Source organism: Oreochromis aureus, linkage group 7 (genome assembly GCF_013358895.1).
Source record: "Oreochromis aureus strain Israel breed Guangdong linkage group 7, ZZ_aureus, whole genome shotgun sequence".
NCBI classification, from domain to species: Eukaryota; Metazoa; Chordata; class Actinopteri; order Cichliformes; family Cichlidae; genus Oreochromis; species Oreochromis aureus.
Window position 1 is genome coordinate 12196336 of NC_052948.1, and position 18679 is coordinate 12215014.

Here is an 18679-nt window from a genome sequence, read left to right on the forward strand (position 1 = left end):
TACAGATGCAAAACACAAACAGTGGTTTAAAAGATTTATTGGCAAATGTGTGTGACACAGGCTTCAGTCTTGCCCAAGGCATTACATAGTACTGAATACTTCACATTACAAAAATAAAACCCTGCAAGTAATGGGACAGACAGTAAAGGAGGCATGAGGTTGGAAGGACAATTCTCAACGATTTAAAAACCTAATAGAACTACGTAATCCTATAGACAGTACTTTTGTTTTCTCCTTCTGATTAAATTGCGAGTGGATTTATTGACCTTTAAGTTAAAAATGAGGTACAAAAACAGAAGAGTGACATTGCCATCTTCGTGCTTATCATATTCAAGTCCTTCACTTTCCAAGGGCCTTATCCAGATTTGTCTTGATGGCGTCGAGGAAGTCTGTAGTATTGACGTAATGCTCGTTCAGCTTGACACTGAAAAGACAAGGCGCGGCACATCAGAAAATTCAACAGAAAAACAAGAGCGTAAAAACATGCAAGCAACACGAACAAGATAACGCTGTTGGTTAATTACACAGGGATTATTAAAATAATACCATATTACATATCATGACTAAAGAGACTGCAACTGAGGACTGCAAGGTTGTGCCCACTTAATTTTGCATGTAGCTTTTAGACAACAGTGTATTATATGAAGCATTTTTCATGAGAAAACCGCAATGCCTTCAAGCAAACAAATGAGTCAATGCAACAAACAGATAAGTATATACACTAAATGTGCACAAAAGCATGGAGGAACTAGATGGCAAGGCTACAGAACTCTTGAGTAAACATTTACAAGCTCGACATAAATCATTTTTAAGCAGATGCACTTTGAAAATCCTGCGTCACATGGGCATTTTATTTTCTTCATTACAAATCAGAAACGTTCACTCAATTAAAACACACTTAATATTCCCTTGATTGACTTTAAAAGCAATCTGAGAAAAAATAAATAAATCTTGCTTTTTGTCAACCTTGAAAGTGAAATTTTAATTGTGTTTTTCTTTTTAAATAAGTTGCTGAAAAATGTATAGTAATGATAACTGGCAGAGGACTAAAACCTCTCAAATATTCCCAAAGATGAGGACAAGTTTACATAAAGTGCAGGTCAGAATGAGATTAGATGCTGCCTTGGGTTTAACTTGAGGTTAAATCCACACGATTATCAATAATTAAAGATTAAAGCCATGGCGTGAAACCTTATTCATTTTCTGGCTGCCATCATAGGCTTAATGTCCCAAAACATAAAGATCCACCAAGGCCTGAATGGAAGCATCCTTCAAAATCAATGCAGCAACTGATGACTTTTTGTATGACTGATGAATCTGCAAATTCTCCTGTGAAAATCTGTGTGTTTTATAAAAATGTCATCCAGTGGTGAAAAATGGATGCCACTAGTTCTCAAAGCTCAAGATGATATCTTCAAATTGTTTGATGCAATAATAAAACTAAAAAGCAGCAAGTCCTTAAAATGAGATGCTGAAGCTGAAACACGTTTGGCATTTTTGATTTAAAACAAATGTTTTTTTTAAAATGGCTACAGATTACTTTTGTTGATCAACTATTTGTTTAGGTAATCAAGACTTCCTTTAATCCTATTCCCTTGTTACATAATAAATGTAAAGGTTAAGCAGTAAACCCTTAATGTTACAAGGTTAAAATAAAACTAGTTGATTAGATTGGTTGAGTTTAAAATGATTTATCAATTAAATGTGTTCTGCAGTGAACGCGGCGCATGGTAAAATATACTGCTTAATATTTCCAGTGTTCTGAAACAAAGCAGAACTCTAGCAGCAAAAACTATCTAACAAAATGATTATTGAGTGTATATATATATATATATATATATATATACACTGTGATTTCAGTAAGTCTGCAGCTACACTGCAAACTAAGGTGTCAGCAGGGAAATAAACTTACTTGGACAGGCCGTGGATGCAACCTGCCAGGTCCTTGGTCATAGTACCACTCTCAACAGTTGCAACACACACCTGCTCCAGCGTCTGGGCGAACCTGCGGAAAAATACAGACATTTATTAAAAAAGGGCCATGTTTCACATTAGCATGAGTAAGTTTCCTGAAATATTAAACCTCTCTTACTTTATGAGGTCAGGGTTGCCATCAAGTTTCCCTCTGTGCTCCAGGCCTCGGGTCCAGGCAAAGATGCTGGCAATGGGGTTAGTGCTGGTTGGCCTACCCTGAAAGCAGAGATGGAGACACTGTGTGCATTAAAAACTACTAAACATATCAAGTACAGCAGCAAATATTTAATAGATTTGAGCATCTGCAGAAACTTGTCATTATATTCTTCACCACAAGATGGCAGTATAGCTCTACAGATTACACTGCGTATGCAAGCAGAAACTTGACCCCACGGGGTTGGTGGTTACTAACCTTTTGGTGCTCACGATAGTGCCTGGTCACAGTGCCGTGGGCTGCCTCAGCCTCAATAGTCTTGCCATCAGGACAGACAAGAACTGATGTCATGAGTCCCAGAGAGCCAAAGCCTAAAACAGGAAACACACCATCTTCTTTTAGTGCAACTCACTTCATCCCCAGAAACTGGCACGCACCTCATATACTTGCAGGTTTCAGTGTTTTATAACAGTGATGTTTTCCAAATATCTCACCCTGCGCAAGGATGTCGGACTGAACGTCTCCGTCATAGTTCTTGCAAGCCCACACAAAGGCTCCGGAAGACTTCAGCACTTGGGCGACCATATCGTCAATAAGCCTGTGCTCATACCAGATCTTCAGTTTGTCAAACTCTGGCTTGTAATTCCTGCAGAAGACACAACACAATAAGATTGTGTTTTATTTTTCCTTATAAAGAACATTAAAATGAAAGTGATACAATGGTTATAAATGTTGTACCAAATACTAATTATATATATTTGAGCTTAAATTAAATGCATTTGTTGATTTAACAATAATTGTGCAAATGACATTGGACAAATGGGTCATTGATAAATGTGCACACATAAGCAGAAAGCTAGAAGACACTCACTTTTCAAAGATATCCTGGAAGATGTCTTTAAATCTGCCATCATAGGCTTTAAGAATGGTGTTCTTTGTGCTCATGTACAGGGGCCACTTCTTGCCAATAGCGTACTGGAAGCAGCTGTGTGCAAAGCCTGTAATAGACTGATGAAGGGAATAAGGAAACAAACAGTTCATGACTGCTGAAGCCTTTATCAGTTGAACAGGGGCTAACAACCTTCCCCTTATCAAGTTGAAAGTCATCTGCGATGACCTCTGATGTTGTAAAATCAAACAGACCCGCGCTGATGAAGGCAAACAAAACAGTAGCAAAGAGGGTTGAAACGAGGATAGACGACTGCAGAGACTGCGGCGTGCATTTTATAACTCAATAGCAGCTTCTTTGAAAGTTCAGACAATATGAGGACAATAATACACACAACCCAGATATTAAATAACTATGGCGGAAAATTAAGCAAATTTTTTAACTAGAGCTGGGCGATATAAGATCACAATATGTTTTTTTCATTTCAGGCGATAACGATATATATCATGATATAAGCCAAATAACTATATTTGTAAGATTTAAATCTGCCGTTGCTCACAAGTAAAATGTGAAATAATCAGAAGCTTGTTTTGATTTAAATATTTATTTCCCATAATAAGTTCAACAGGGCAGATGTACTTAAAGAACATGAGACTTCAGTTTCAGATAAATAAAGGCAAATATTGCAAACTACACAAAAGGTAGCCGCTAAAGCATTTAAGTTCAAGTTTCAAAATAGAACAAACAAAACAGACCACTAAATTGTCAATTCCACTTAGAAACAAAATATTAATTCTAAAAATAAATCTTAGTTTGTTTTACAGAAGAACAGAAAAAATTGACTAACTTTTGTCAATATCAAATAAACTGAGAACTAAAAGGAAATTCTCAATCTCTCCTTGTTGTATAGCTTAGCTATTACCTCAGCTGCTTGAATCCTTCATTTTCGACCGTGTTTATTGGTAGCATGTCTTTAGCAAGACGGTAGGCTATGGCATTCGTTATGTCGCTATGTCTCTTAGCTTTTTTGTCATATGGTAAGACGCTGGAGAAAGCCGACTCAATTGACTGTTGTTGCTTCGCAGGATTCTCCTGGTTGTTTTCGATGACTAATTAGCGCTTTTAGTCACGGAACTTCTCTGGCCCTTCCTTTCAACAATCTCTCCGGCATTGGAACCGTCACTGTGTTCTCTTCGGTAACCTGGTCACCCAAGCTCTCGGTTGATTTTTCTCTAGCGGGCAAACTCATTTCCATTAACCGGCCGGCACGGCGGCTGGCTGCTTCCCAAACAAATACACGTTCGGCTTGGCACTTGTGCTGTACGTAACAAGTCACGTGACGTGACGCTGCGGCTGTGATTGGTTCGACTATGCGCTACTTAATTTGGATTGGCTGTTCTTTTTTTTTTTTAAGACAGGAAGAGAGAGAGATGAGGTCTATCGCAATAGTTTCATTTTTCTATCGAGAAAAAGTTATTTCGCAATACATATCGTTATCGTTCTATCGCCCAGCTCTACTTTTAACACCATTTGGACGTTGCAATACTAAATTTTATACACGTTTTTCTATTTTTTAAGAAACCAATGAAAAAATAATATTTGAAGCCTACACCAAAGAGCAAGCAAAGTTTAAAAACCAGACCTGTGTTCATATTTGCTTACACGCCACCATATATAGACCCGTGTTCTAAGATATCATCCACGATAACGCTGGTATAAGTTTTTTCGTCCAATAAAAACGTCATATTGCGATATTATTGCATAATCAGTTGAGCCCAGCTAGGTCTGACATGCGAGAGCCACGTGTTAGCCTCCAGGGGCAATTGAGTACCTAAAAGGAGCTACTTTAACAAAGTAGAGTACTTTGTTGAAGTAGTAGCGTTGCCACCTTTAGGGGGAACACTCTCTTACATATTTTACAAACGTGCTTCGCTACTTGAGGGGAAAAAACCCCCCCAGTACGATCAGTAAGGAGTTACTCATATCAACTTGATCAACTTACTGCAGTTGTTGTTTAACCGATGTGTTAAGCAGGCATCTCACACTACTGCTTAAATATTCAGGGAAAAACACTACTTCTGCTACTCATGTGTTTATATTTGACTTGTGTCATTAACACGGTACTATAATGCTGCTTGTTTAAAGAGTGGCACTTCAAATTAGGTAGTGTGTCATCAATGACAGTAGCTCATTGAAAATGCTGTTCATTTAAGCCTACAATGCTTAACTTCAAGAACCAATCAAACGTTGTTTGTATTTTTTCTCTGTATCATTAGAAATATTGCTATTAGACATTTTCCTGAAATCTAGTGACATTATTGAGGTTATATGGCTCACCTCCAATTAGAGCTGGGCGATAGAATGATAACGATATGTATTGCGAAATAACTTTTTCTCGATAGAAAAATTTAACTATTGTGATAGGCCTCATCTCTCTTGTCCTCTTAAAAAAAAAAAAAAAAAAAGAACAGCCAATCCAAATTAAGTAGCGCAGAGCCGAACCAATCACAGCTGCAGCGTCACGTCACGTGACTTGTTACGTACAGCACAAGCGCCAAGGCGCACATGTGTATTTGTTTTTGCAGCTGTGCAGCCCAGGTAATGAAGGAAATGAGTTTGCCGACTAGAGAAAAATCAACCGAGAGCGTGAGCGAAGGTTATCGAAGAGAAAACAGATGATGGTTCCAATGCCGGAGAGCTTGTCGAAGGGAAGGGCCACAGAAGTTCCGTAGTGTGAAGGTATTTCGCTATTTCAAGTCTGACAAAAACAGAGTAGCGGCGACTGTAAATTGTGCCGAAAGCAAGTCTGGAAATACAATAAACCGGTGCATGCTCAATCTCTGACTGAAAGCGCTAATTCGTCATTCGGCTTTTGTCAGACTAAAGTAACTGTTAAAACTGTTTGAAAAGCTAAGCTATACAACAAGGAGAGATTGAGAATTTCCTTTTAGTTCTCAGTTTATTTGATATTGACAAAAGTTAGTCAATTTTGTCTGTTCTTCTGTAAAACGACCTAAGATTTATTTTTAGAATTAATATTTTGTTTCTAAGTGGAACTGACAATTTAGTAGTCTGTTCTGTTTGTTCTATTTTGAAACTTAAACGCTTTAGCGGCTGCCTTTTGTGTAGTTTGCAATATTTGCCTTTATTTATCTGAAACTGAAGTCTCATGTTCCTTAAGTACATCTGCCCTGTTGAACTTATTATGGGAAATAAATATTTTAATTAAAACAAGCTGCTAATTATTTCACATTTTACTTGTGAGCAACGGCACATTTAAATCTTACAAATATAGTTATTTGGCTTATATCGTGATATATATCGTTATCGCCTGAAATGAAAAAAAAAAAAAAAAACATATCGTGATATAAAAAAAATCTTATATCGCCCAGCTCTACCTCCAATTTGAAATATCATTAGCTGTTCTTTTCACTATATGAAAATTTCCATGTATTTACATTGTTTACCTTTTATATTATATTGTTAAAAATAATTAAAAGGTTCTCATTTATATGTATATGTTTTATATGTTCCTTTTAGAACTTCTGGGCAAATGTTTAAGAATGTTAAAATATTAAAATGGTAAACATTTCAGTAATATAAAACACTTTACAGGCCAAACATATAATATTGCTTTATAACACCAAATGTAAACAGTTTATGGTGTAGCAGTATTTCTAATATTTTGAACATGTGATGGTTCTACTCTTTCTTTGCATGTCCCCGTGATCCTCACATAGGTGTTAGAAGAAGTTCATGGTGTTTAAGCCCATTGTGAAGACTGATGTGCTGTATAATTCACAAAATATAGTTTCCAGGTCTGTGCAAGAATGTTCAAAACCACATTCATGTAACAGATGCCTTTTTCTAGGGACAAGCTCTTTCCTTTGTCCTTCAGTTTGGACCTTCCTAGTTCTGTCTCAACTTCACTCGCCCTGCTGGTATTCACATTTCTGCCTGAACCCGTGTGTAAGATTGCAATTGGTCACCCAAAATATTAAAAAATATTGCCATAAGCAGTACATTTTGCTAACTAAAAGATAGAGCATAATATGACATTTTAGTTTACCACATAAATAGCTCCAATTTAAATTTCCTGCTCAGTCAAATTATACTGTTTACAGAAAATCTTGGCACAACGTTTGGTAGCCCCTGGCCATCAGCAGCAATGTTTCATTAACAGGCAAGAATTCATTAAGACCGATATCTTACTCACATGAAGAAGCTTTTATCTTTTGTCACTAGTTATGGACAACACTTGATCTGTTATAGTTGCTTGTTGATGTTGATTATTTAGCCACACTGGCACGGTCGGCTGGGTCATTTTTCAAGATAAATGCAGGAACTGTTGTTTGTTGTGAATTTTTTTTTTTGTTTGTTTTTTGTTTTTTTACACACATAACAGGGTACTACTACTGTAAATATTAGCCAGTGGAAAACAGCCCTCAACAAACACACGAGTAGAAACAAATGTGGGCTCGTACAGACAGGCCGACTACACTTTTGTTGTGATTTTCTAATTTAAACAACAAAAACAACCAAAATCTGCAGTTTCCTTTAAGTAGAAGTATCTGCTAACCTCATCTGTGTTGTACATGCCCATTCCACAGCCACCCGCAGGGAAGTCAAAGACCTCCCATTCCTTGCTTGTACTGCCATCAGCAGGTGAGAAGACTATCTTGAATTTGCCGGGCTGGTCGACGACAAAGTCTGTTGCTCTGTACTGTAGAAGAAACGCAGGAAGTTAGACAGAAAGATATTTAGAACTTTCCCACATTTTGAGCCAGAAAACAAATAAAAATCAAGCCCCACCTGATCACCAAAGGCATGTCTGCCAATGGTGATGGGCTGTGTCCAGCCAGGAACAAGCCGGGGAATGTTCTTGCAGATGATTGGCTCACGGAAGACTGTGCCGCCCAGGATGTTCCTGATGGTGCCGTTGGGACTCTTCCACATCTTCTTCAGGCCAAACTCTTTATTTAAAAAAAAAAAAAAAAAAAAAAATTATAGTCAAGTCAATCATTTATGCAGGTGCAGTGTCGGTGCAGTGAAGGCTTTTTTTTTTTTTTTTTTCAAAGCAATCTGCCTCCTGTCAAAGGAAGGTTTTACTAATTCAACGGCTTTAAAATTAATCACTTAACGCGCCTTATTAAACAACATGTGCCCATTCACATTGCTTTTAATATATATATCTACTAAGTCCAAAATTGCCACCTTCTAAAGACCTTTAAATTTTGTACATTTTAGCCATATTTGAAAGTCTAGACAGGAAAATGTAAAAGGGGCAGAGAGAAAGGATTAACAAGATTGCTGTGTAGCTTTATTAAAGTTCAATTAGTTTAGAGGACTGTAGGTGAACACAAAATGATCCAAGTAATGCATTTGCTGTACAAATAAACTGTAGGGATGCAACGATTCGCTGGCATAATCGATGACTTCGGCTATAAAAAGTCATCGAAACGGAATTGCATTTTCAACGCATTATATACTAATACCACGTATTAGTGTTTTTTTTACACAGGAAGCTATGGGGGCAGTATCACCTATATCGTCTGCCAAGACTGCACTCAATACTAACGAAGGAGAATGTAGTGGAACGGCAAAAAACAGGGACAGAAGAAAATGGAAATGGAGATTTATTTTTTATTTTTTTTGAATATGAAAGCATTTCACAGAAAACAAATAAAGTGCAAAGTTTAGCTTTCTTTCCACGACAGCACAACTGCAGTGCACGAGCATTTAGAGCGGCACCCTAGAGCTGTTACATTAACACTGAATGGGTCGGTTTCAGGGTGTTAAGTTAGTGCGTTGCGTTGATACCTTATTTTAATGTTTGTTCAGTAATGTTTCTGTTAGCTTACCTGTCGGAAACTTCTCAGGATGATGCTTGCTAAGCAAACACCATTTCAGTTTTGTTAGCTAATGAGTGAAATGAGTAAACCATTAAATAGACGTATCTACACTGTCTCCTTGTTTTCTTCCCCCTCGCGTTATATTAGGGTTTATTCCAAGTAGTAAACCTCTTCCACTAATGTTAGATTGTTAATCTGTGGGTTGGAGCGTATCAATAATTAATTATTTACTTGGTCATTTATTATTTAATTACTTAAACTTTTTAATTGTCATTGAACACAACAGCATCTAAGAAACTATGATATACAACCAAATTTGTGATTAGTTATTCTGCTTTGTTCTGTTTTACTAGTATTAAGGCATACAGATGAGTTTGTCCTGTAAAGAGGCTCATGCACCTCTCAAATGGCTGAAGTCATGACAGAGAGCATCTTTAGCATTGTTATGAGCAGCTGATAACATATTCTCAAAGATAAGAGCAAGCCTTACTCCAGAGCATGTCCACTGCAATCGTGAATTCATGAACTGAACCATCTGTAAACTTTTTTTTGGACTGGGAAAAAGCTTTATTTGAACTTATAGACCTCAGCCAATTCTGCTTTCCTACTATCACATTATTTTTTGTTTAAAATACTACTAGCACAAATACTACTATTTAATAATATTACTTGATATTTTTTATTTATTTCATTTTTATTCTGACAGTCCTATTGAGTGATGTGAAAAACATATCTAATTACTACAACAAATAATTGTTGACTAATCGAAGAAAAATTGGCAGATTAATCGACTACAAAATAATCTTTAGTTGCAGCCCTACAGCGCTGTATTCAAAAATATTTGGAATTAATGTAGCAATCACTGTGAGAGAATGAAAATCTTCAGTCTAAAGTGCTCTGAAACTAGAAATTAATAATTGACGATTAAAGATTCGGTAAAGACCTTCAACTCTGGCTTCGTCAGGTGTGATGGTGGCACACTTAACCGCCACGCTGTACTTCTTGGTAGCCAGGGCGGAGTCGATGGTGACCTGGTCATCAGTCTGGTCGCGATATGGCAGACCCAGGTCGAAGTACTTCAGCTCAACATCAACATTGGTCAGGATGAGCTAAACAATCAAAAAATAAAATTAATTAATTAAAAAGCAAAAAAAAAAAATGCACAGCAAAACCAGGTACGGACAGAATAATGTCTGAACAGAAATGCATTCTTGCAAATGTGTCACAAAAGATCTCACTTCCTCCTTGTAAACACTGATGCATAACATATACTGTTATAACAACACTGCATTAGTGTACTGTACTGTAAAGAGATGCATTAGGTGTTCAAGACCTCAAAATTTTCAGGCCACTAAAAGCATATAGAAGTTAGAGGTGGGAATCACGAGGTACTCCACGATACGATATCACAATATGATAGTGGTATTTAACATTTTGCAATATGCCAAATATTGCGAAATGTTAAAAATCAGAAAGTATTGCAACAACATATCAAAGTTAAACATTGTCAGTATCGGTTTTATCCAATAAGATTATATCAGTTATTTCTTTCCTGCATAATGAGATCATCAAGCACACCAACACCCTCACTAAAACCTGCAAATTACTGCCATAAGAGTCAGTCTGCAGTCAGTCTATAACTGAATGGGGTCAAGTTTCTGATAATACAGCAGCTAGTTGTAAATATACAGCTAATACAGCGAAAACTGCAATTAACTGTAAATAACTATTCACCAGTCAATCACCAAGCAGCCACCAATTTATTTATTTTTTGTAGAAGCAAGGAGTTTGCTCATGTGACTGAGCCATTAACTTGCACTGATTTAGAAGGCAGCTTTGTCAAGCTAACCGTGCCCAGTGTTGGATGGGTTTTCAGTTGAGCCAATTTAATGCAAGTTTGGTCAGCTAACATTGTGTCAGGGTGGTGATGCATGAGATGAGCCAGCTTGTTTTGTAGTCTTGCCAGAGTATTTTAATTTAGTCAATAAAATATAAATCTTATCAAGTATGAAATATCAATTTGGTGCCCCTGTAGTGATACAATATTGCCACAAAAAAGCAATATCATGCTGTATCAATTCCCCACCCCTAATTGAAATGATTATGTTCCAGGGTGTGTGTGTGTTTTCTCTAGATAGTGAAAACTGCTCTACAAACATAGCCCTGTTTGCTATATTAATAAAGTGATCAGAATGAAATCAGCAAACTATCAGGCAGCCTTAAGAACATATTTAACATGGAAATCATCCAGGTTATTTAACAGACAAGATACTTAGAATCTTAGAATGAACCCATTTTAAAAAAAAAAAAAAAAAAAAAAAAAAAAAAAAAAGATAGGATTGGGAGCCAGTAAGTGGAAGTCACCATCATCATATAACGGGCTCCTATCACAAGGTTTTACAGCCTCCTCCAGAGTAAAGAGACGCAGACACCTGGCATATTGACAGATGAAGTAAACACCGGACTGCCAGGCTCCACTCACTATAGTTAAAGTGTAGACAGAGTTGTTTGTCCTACCATAGCTAGGATTATGCATTTGAATTGAAGAAGACAGAATTCAGATTTCTAGCTGTGATATTTTACACACTGAACCAACAACAGTTTTCTGTCATAGGATCAGCACATGGATCTGGAGGGCAAAACACTGTTACAACACACCAGTCAATTGTGGACATGCCAGAGAACTAAAGCACAATCCTATAAAATTGCCATCCATTTCTAGCCAGGGGTATTTAGAGCACCTCTCAAAAAAGGAAAACAAATATATGTGAACAAACTGCAAATTGTGGGAAACTAATCCATATTCAGCACTCACTGCAGTGAGTCCTCTCACACTGCGACTGCAGAGGTGCATACAGTTAAATTCACTTTAAACCTGGATGGGTCATTTGTGCTGCTGTGTTGGAGGTTAATGATATTGTCAGAGCAAAGGTGAGGGCAAATTAGCCAGTGTTTGCTGACAAACATCAATCTTTGAGTCATTAGCTTCAGGGCTGCTGTAGTTATCTTTCAGCGACAGTAACAAAAAAAATCAGTGCCATTCTGGTTAGCTTAACAAGATAAACAATATTTAATGGCATTAATATATATCTCATAACTTGAATCAAATGTCAGCTAAACCATTCCTGTATTTTCACATAGGGGTGGGCAATCTCAGTCCACGAGGGCCGGTGTCCCTGCAGGTTTTAGATGTGTCCTTGAACCAACACAGCTGATTTAAATAGCTAAATTAGCTCCTCAACATGTCCTGAAGTTCCCCAGAGGCCTGGTAACGAACTAATCATGTGATTCAGGTGTGTTGACCCAAGGTGACATCTAAAACCTGCAGGGACACTGGCCCTCGTGGACTGAGATTGCCCACCCCTGAGCTAACATCAACTACAATTAACAACCTGGGTTGCTGTTGGAGAAGGTAGGTTTGGTGTGGCTGACTGCATGCATGTATGGCATGGTGAGACAAGGTTTGTTTGCAAGCATTGCCATTCACATGAGCAACTACCCATCAGTTTGGCTACACAAATGCAGTAAAACTGAGCAGTAGTAACCCTGGTTTTGCAATCCAGATAAATATTTCTGCAAGTATGTGACATCTTTTAGAAACTATGAATAGAATTGGCTTTGATTGGACCAAACAGCCAATTAACTGTCATATTCAGCACCCCATCAAAATCTTAAAAGACAACTTGACAAGCAAGCGAGCATTGTGCAAACAGCCAGAAATGTTCTGCCCTGAAGATATTTTTTTCCACCAGCATTTTAAAGATCCACTAGCCTGTATCACAAAGACCTGAGTTTTAATTTGCATGACTTTAGGGAATAATTAAATGTCACATTTTCCCTTTGAGAGTACCTAAAAAACCCATAAAATGTACCTTGGGATCACTGATTGTTAACAAGACAAAACTGCTCATCAGCTGTCAAAAACATTCAATGGTTGAACCTCATGCTATTCTGCGTTTTCTTCCTGAGCCAACAACATCTGCTCTCTCTGGAGAAAATCAGCCACTGAATTACCAAAGCCCCTCCCCAACACACATACATAATCCTCTACATAACACTTCCCACACAGCCACCTGCCAGTCAGGCAGCATGGGCTCACAGTATTCCCCCTTCAACCTTGGATGCCACTTTATCACCTTCTCTTTAATGAACTCCCAGATGATCCTGGTCATCTCGTCTCCGTCCATCTCCACCACTGGATTCGCCACTTTGATGCGTTTGTCGGCATCTGTCAAAAACAAAACGTGAAGTACAAAAAGCATGAGACTGCTGCGTGCATTGATTAAGGAGAGAAAAGAAAATGAAATGAATTATACTCAAAAGGGTGAAAACCCGTCTGGTCAGACCAACATTTAACAATTTAATGTTTATTCCCAAATGTGTTTAAAAGCTACAAAAAGCTGAAATTAATTTGGACCGAAGGCTATTTCTATTTTGCATCCACAAGAGCACACTTATCACAAGGCCAGACTCCTTGCATCAACCACAGCTCAAATTTCCATCCACAAAATGCATGAAGAGAGTCCCTGGATCTGGAAGGACGACATCTCTCATTTGTGCTTATTTTGATTTGGTATGTTATGTTGAAGGTTATTTCTAAAAATTCATGGCTCCAGATTTATACTGACTCTAAAATCAACTCCCTTCTAAACTGGGCCAAGTGAACCACAAAAAGGAACAGTTTTTGTTTTTTTTTAAGTTAAAAATGTAACTGGCAATTTCTGGCACACCGGATAAGAAAAATTATAGAAAATCTTTGCATTTAACAGTGTGAATCTAAACTGTTTATTTTAAACTAGAGCATATGGTTCGATATATCTTTTGGATCGATGAGATTTTTTAGTTTAGTTTGCTATATAGATAATATATAAAGATTATATGGGAGGTCATCCAGGAGCCTGGTTCTGCTGGAGGTTTCTTCCTGTTAAAAGGGAGTTTTTCCTTCCCACTGTTGTCAAGTGCTTGCTCAAAGGGGGTCATTTGATTGTTGGAGTTTTCTCGCATTATTGTAGAGTCATTACCTTATGATATAAAGCGCCTTAGGGCGACTACTGTGATTTGGGGCTATGTAAATAAAACAAAATTACTGAAAAATGTGGACATTTTATTTTCTATGAACTAATCACTACAGCTCCATTCAATACTTCTTGCCACGTCCTTGTTTGTAGCTAGCATGAATAGCCAACTGACCAAACAGTAAATAGCCATTTTGGAGAACCACCACTTCAATAAAAGACCAAATATTATTGATTAGAGCAAGTTTTGGTTTACTCTAAAGCCATTCTTTATTTTGAGAAATGCATATGTTCTTACAGGTAAAAATAATAATTTGTTTGTAGGTTTTCTTAAAACCATCAAACCTCATTAGAAAACAAAGTGCTTTATTTTTACACTGACTTTTTAAGACTGCCTCTTTACTTCTTTTCTGTCCACTAGGACTGATATGGATTAGTATGTTTAATCATATCTCCTCTCAGCCTACTCAGTGTGCGAGTCCTGGCAGCGGGAACATTTCAGTGAATAGGAAAGTACAGGGGGGAGGTGCAGAGGATCAAGTGACTCAAATTTCCCAAGCCAAGCTTATGCTCCCCCACTGCCCTAAGAGTAATTCAAGTAAACACAAGTTGTCCTATGGAAACAGTCTACAGCCAACATTTTTAAGTGTGGAAGATATTATATCCATTTAAAACTCAAGCATTAGTCTGAGACTGAAGACATCTGATGTAGCTGGGATTTTGAAGCCATGGTAGCACCTGTCAAAACAGCCTCTGCTCTTATCCTCTGCACCCTGCTGACTACAGAAACATGGCGACCGTGCACTGAAAATGACCTCTAAGGAAGAACAGTTGTGGCTTTATGTCATGTTACAACTATGTTTATAGGAAAGCATATTACACAGACAGAAAAAAATGCAATATCTGTAACAGAATGGTGAAAAAGTGATCATGTTCTGCTAACTTGCTGTTGTTTTGGCTCTGACACACAACAGTGTCACACAATCCTTAACCTATTGGAAATTGAAGAAGGAAATATGTTCAGTTTTGGCACACAACAAAGGAAACTACGATGATGACTTGTCAGCAGTTTTATTTTAAAACAAATCCATCAATATGACTTCGGTTACTTCCCAACAATAAGCTGGCAGCGATGCTAAAACGAACAGAAAAGCTTTTTATGGATTTCCAAGTTCTGTTTGAAAATTGCATGCTGGAAATTACTTTTACAGCAATTTGAGCTGAAACAGTCTGCTGGCAAAATAAACAAGTTATTGCAATAAATCACTTAAGTGATTCTTTCAGAAAAATAGGGAAAACTATAGGCTGTATATGAGGAAGAGCTGCTTTTCTTTGCAAGAGACAGAGGGTACAGTCAAGTAATCTGATGGCTTAATGGTTGATGTTAGAAAACTGCAAATAATTTAACCATTTTCTCACATTTTATAAGCAAATCAAGATTTGATTTTTTAAAAATCAATTCCATAACAGACTCTGTCCTCCTCCATCTGCTTTTGGAAGAGTACACACTCTTCCAGCATTGTGTCGTTAACACATTAACTATTGTTAGGCATCATTTCTGACTCGTTCAACCTAAAACTGCAATATCAGGACTTTATTCTCACAATGCGGAGGGAAGGGAGGCCAGGAGAGAGCTGAGTAGGTTATGTAACTTATGAGCGTATCAACAAACTGGAGGCTGAAGGGCGAGCTGAAACACAGTCATGTGGGCCTGCATGCCACATCACTCGTGCATGCATCGGGGACAGATCTGCAGGATTTGTTCGACCACTTGTAGGTAAAGTCAAAGGCAGGTGTTTTTTGAGAAATATGCAACCAAGATAATAATTTGAAAACTTGCACAATGACTTGACTCTTCAGTCGATTCAAAATAAGTACATAAGGGGTTTTTTTAAATGCTAAAAATGCACTTGAGAAGGCTCAGTGTTTTCAAAAAAAATTCTGATACATTTCCATTGTGAAGACTTATTATTTATCTTTCTTGAAGGACAAAGAATTTCTTTTGTCTTGAATGTCACCTTAAGCCAATCAGTTGCAGAAGAATTTGTTTACAGATGATAAAAAAAAAATCTTTAAACTGTGACTTTGAACCAGAAGACATTCAATAATAGAAAGGAGGGAAAGAATAAGACCAATGACCTCACCTAGCCTGCAGTGTGGGACTTGAGTATTTAGAGCTTTTAAATACCCTTCATTTTTAGCACAGCGTACTAATTTTAAATTGAACTGTGAGGTGCCTTGTGGAAATTACAGTCATGCAGTCAAGGCCAATCCAAAATGGTCCGCTTCTTAAGGAGATGAACAGAATAAGCATTGATTAGGTGTCCCGCCTGGTTAACTTTCAACACAGTAGGACAAGCCTTAGCCCACATCAAGTTTTAATCCTATACTTGGAAAAGGCATTTACGAGGTAAGCAAACAGCTAAAGCTAACCTGCAGGCTGGCTGCAGGCCTGAGTGCGAGGCTCGGGTAATGAACTTTTCAATCACTATCACGATAGTAAACAGTGGTCAATGCAAAAGCTTTGAAGCTTACAAATAAAGCAGCATTACACAGGATTGTGAAATTCAAATCAAGTTTAACGGCATGTTGGGCCAGTTTTACAAGAGCTGTTAAATTTTAAAAAGTGCATACCAGCAAAGAGGTGCTACTAAACCACAATGCAACTTGCGGCTGGAACAAAAGAAACCAATCAACATTGTCAATCTTCCACTTTTAGTGTGGCACGCAAGTTTTACACCTCGGAAAATGAAACACGATTCTATCACACTGTGGAAGTGTTATCAAATCATGCGATCACTTTACAAGAATCCTCGGGATAACGAGCGTTTAGAGGCGTTGCTGTAACAAACAGTCCTGGGCCATGATCTCTAACCACCGTCAAAGAGGTACATGCCGGTGATTCAATCAGATCTGAGCCACAGCGTCCTTCAGCTGACCCACTGTTCTATGAACGGTAGCTGGTCATGCTAATGCGTTTTTGTTCTTTTAAGGGAGACATGAATTCACAGCACTTCCGTTTATATCTTATAATTTCAGCCGCATTTAATCTGGGATGGCTGCAGAGCGCACGTCATAAAACAGGATTCCTCTCCAAATCGCAAAAACACAAATCCATTCAGTCTGATCTCCCTATTTATTTTTAGAGTCTTATTTGTTAGCATTTAGAGGGAACATAAAAGTAACAAGCCGCACAGTGTTTTGCAGTCTAAATAGCAGGGTGAGATGTGGTCTTTATGAGCAGCAGTCTGGATGCAACCCAGATGAGAAGCGTAATGTAGGACAGAGAGCGCCGTACGGCAGCAGCGGCGGCAGCCATTGCTCTCCATAGCGGAGACTCGTATGCGGTAACTGACCTTGGGAAAAGTTTCCCCCAAGTCATTCCTGCACTGACGAGCTCACGGCTGAGGGGTAGCTCATCCGTTTGGACAACATAATTTAACCGGGTTCCTCCCGTGGTAATTTTATTCTCCACCTCAGATTAGCAGCTTTGGAGAAAAATAACAACAACACACAAACACAGCTAAAAACGGAAGATTCGCTTAATTCATCCACTGCCAGCTTTTGCACTGCACCGCCACTTTTATCATGAATCTTATATTCTAGATCAGAGAAGGCATGTAAGCCTGCCAGGGTTGTTCCGTTTTTTGTGAGACTTTAGGATGCGAACGTTTTAATTCATTCGAGTCCGCATATCTTTACATTGTCCTCCACGGTTCCTCAAAGTTTGAATGGAGGAAGACAAAGACGGGTCGTCTCGCTATCGCTGCACTCATCTTTTTTCGACGTTTACCTTTTCATCATTAAGCAGCCTCGGTTTACTCAAACATGTTAACGGCCATTTAACGGTCTGGGCATTTAAAGTATCGGTGCCCTGCGCTCAGAAAACCATTAAAGGTATGAACCGCATCCTACTTGGCTAGCAGCACACGCAAGTCAGCTAGCACGGCTACGTTAGCTCCGTTAGAATAGCCGGCTAACCTGATATCGGCTTTTTCTATGTACGCTGACATTGCATTAGCTCACCTAAATGCAACCAGAACTACATTTTTTTTAAGATGCCACGTTAACTCCAGGCTATGTCAAGCTGCAGTTAACGGTCAACATAATGATGCTCGGGATGAACCGGCTATCTCTCCACTTACAGTTTCTTTGTTGCAAAGTCTGACAATTTGCAGCCGGCGCAAGCACCGCGGGGTTTCTGGAAAAAGCAGCTCCAGCAGATCTCGAAAGGGAGCTGAGGACTTTCAAGTATCCAGCCATGTCTTCCCGGGCCCGAAAACACTTTGCGGTCAACACTCGACGAAACACAGAGCTACAGAGGGGGGCAAACGCTCCGCGGCTCGCTGCAATATAGTCAGCAGCAGCAGTACCGCCCTTCTCCCCCCTCCCCGGCGGGACACGCTGAGTGCTACGTCAGAGTCACACATACACAGAGGAGGGACCGACACAAAACGGCGGTTAAACACCACAGAGGCTCGTTATAGAGACCGGATAACCCCAACCGAAGCAAGGTGAACTACGGGGTAATCCACACAAAGGTCACAGCCTGCAAGTTTAGAGGTTGATGAATAAAATACTTTACAATTACGGACAATTTGACATCTGGCACTTACATTTTAAGAGCCATACAATTCCCCGAAACATCATCGACGGCGATCAGTTGTTATGCCCAGATAAATATTGAGTTTATGCGGGCTTCCTTTTCTGTACAATATAACCCAAAGTCATCAGGCTTATTTACTTAAAGCTTAAAGCGGAGTTTAAAGATTTTTACAGTTGTTACAAAATAGTT

The 18679-nt window shown here is 38.5% G+C and overlaps 1 protein-coding gene across 1 annotated transcript; it reads right to left on the reverse strand.

Annotated features, from left to right (window-relative positions):
• Positions 1 to 21: 21 nt before the first annotated feature.
• Positions 22 to 18240, reverse strand: idh2 (isocitrate dehydrogenase (NADP(+)) 2). Its single transcript, XM_031747407.2, has 11 exons — positions 18030 to 18240; positions 13006 to 13097; positions 9813 to 9978; positions 7830 to 7990; positions 7597 to 7740; positions 3000 to 3136; positions 2623 to 2774; positions 2387 to 2499; positions 2093 to 2190; positions 1913 to 2005; positions 22 to 424 (listed from the first exon to the last, which is right to left on the reverse strand). Exons 1-11 carry the CDS (start codon positions 18145 to 18147, stop codon positions 340 to 342), a joined length of 1359 nt encoding a protein of 452 aa, XP_031603267.1. The 5' UTR covers positions 18148 to 18240; the 3' UTR covers positions 22 to 339.
• Between the last annotated feature and the right edge of the window lie 439 nt (positions 18241 to 18679).

Coding starts and splice junctions, on each gene's coding strand:
- idh2 (XM_031747407.2), bottom strand. CDS start 18,147: ATGGCTGGATACTTGAAAGTCCTCAGCTCCCTTTCGAGATCTGCTGGA. Junction 2,775..2,999: donor TTCCAGGATATCTTTGAAAA/GTGAGTGTCTTC, acceptor TGTCTTCTGCAG/GAATTACAAGCCAGAGTTTG. Junction 2,006..2,092: donor GGCAACCCTGACCTCATAAA/GTAAGAGAGGTT, acceptor ATTTTTCCGCAG/GTTCGCCCAGACGCTGGAGC.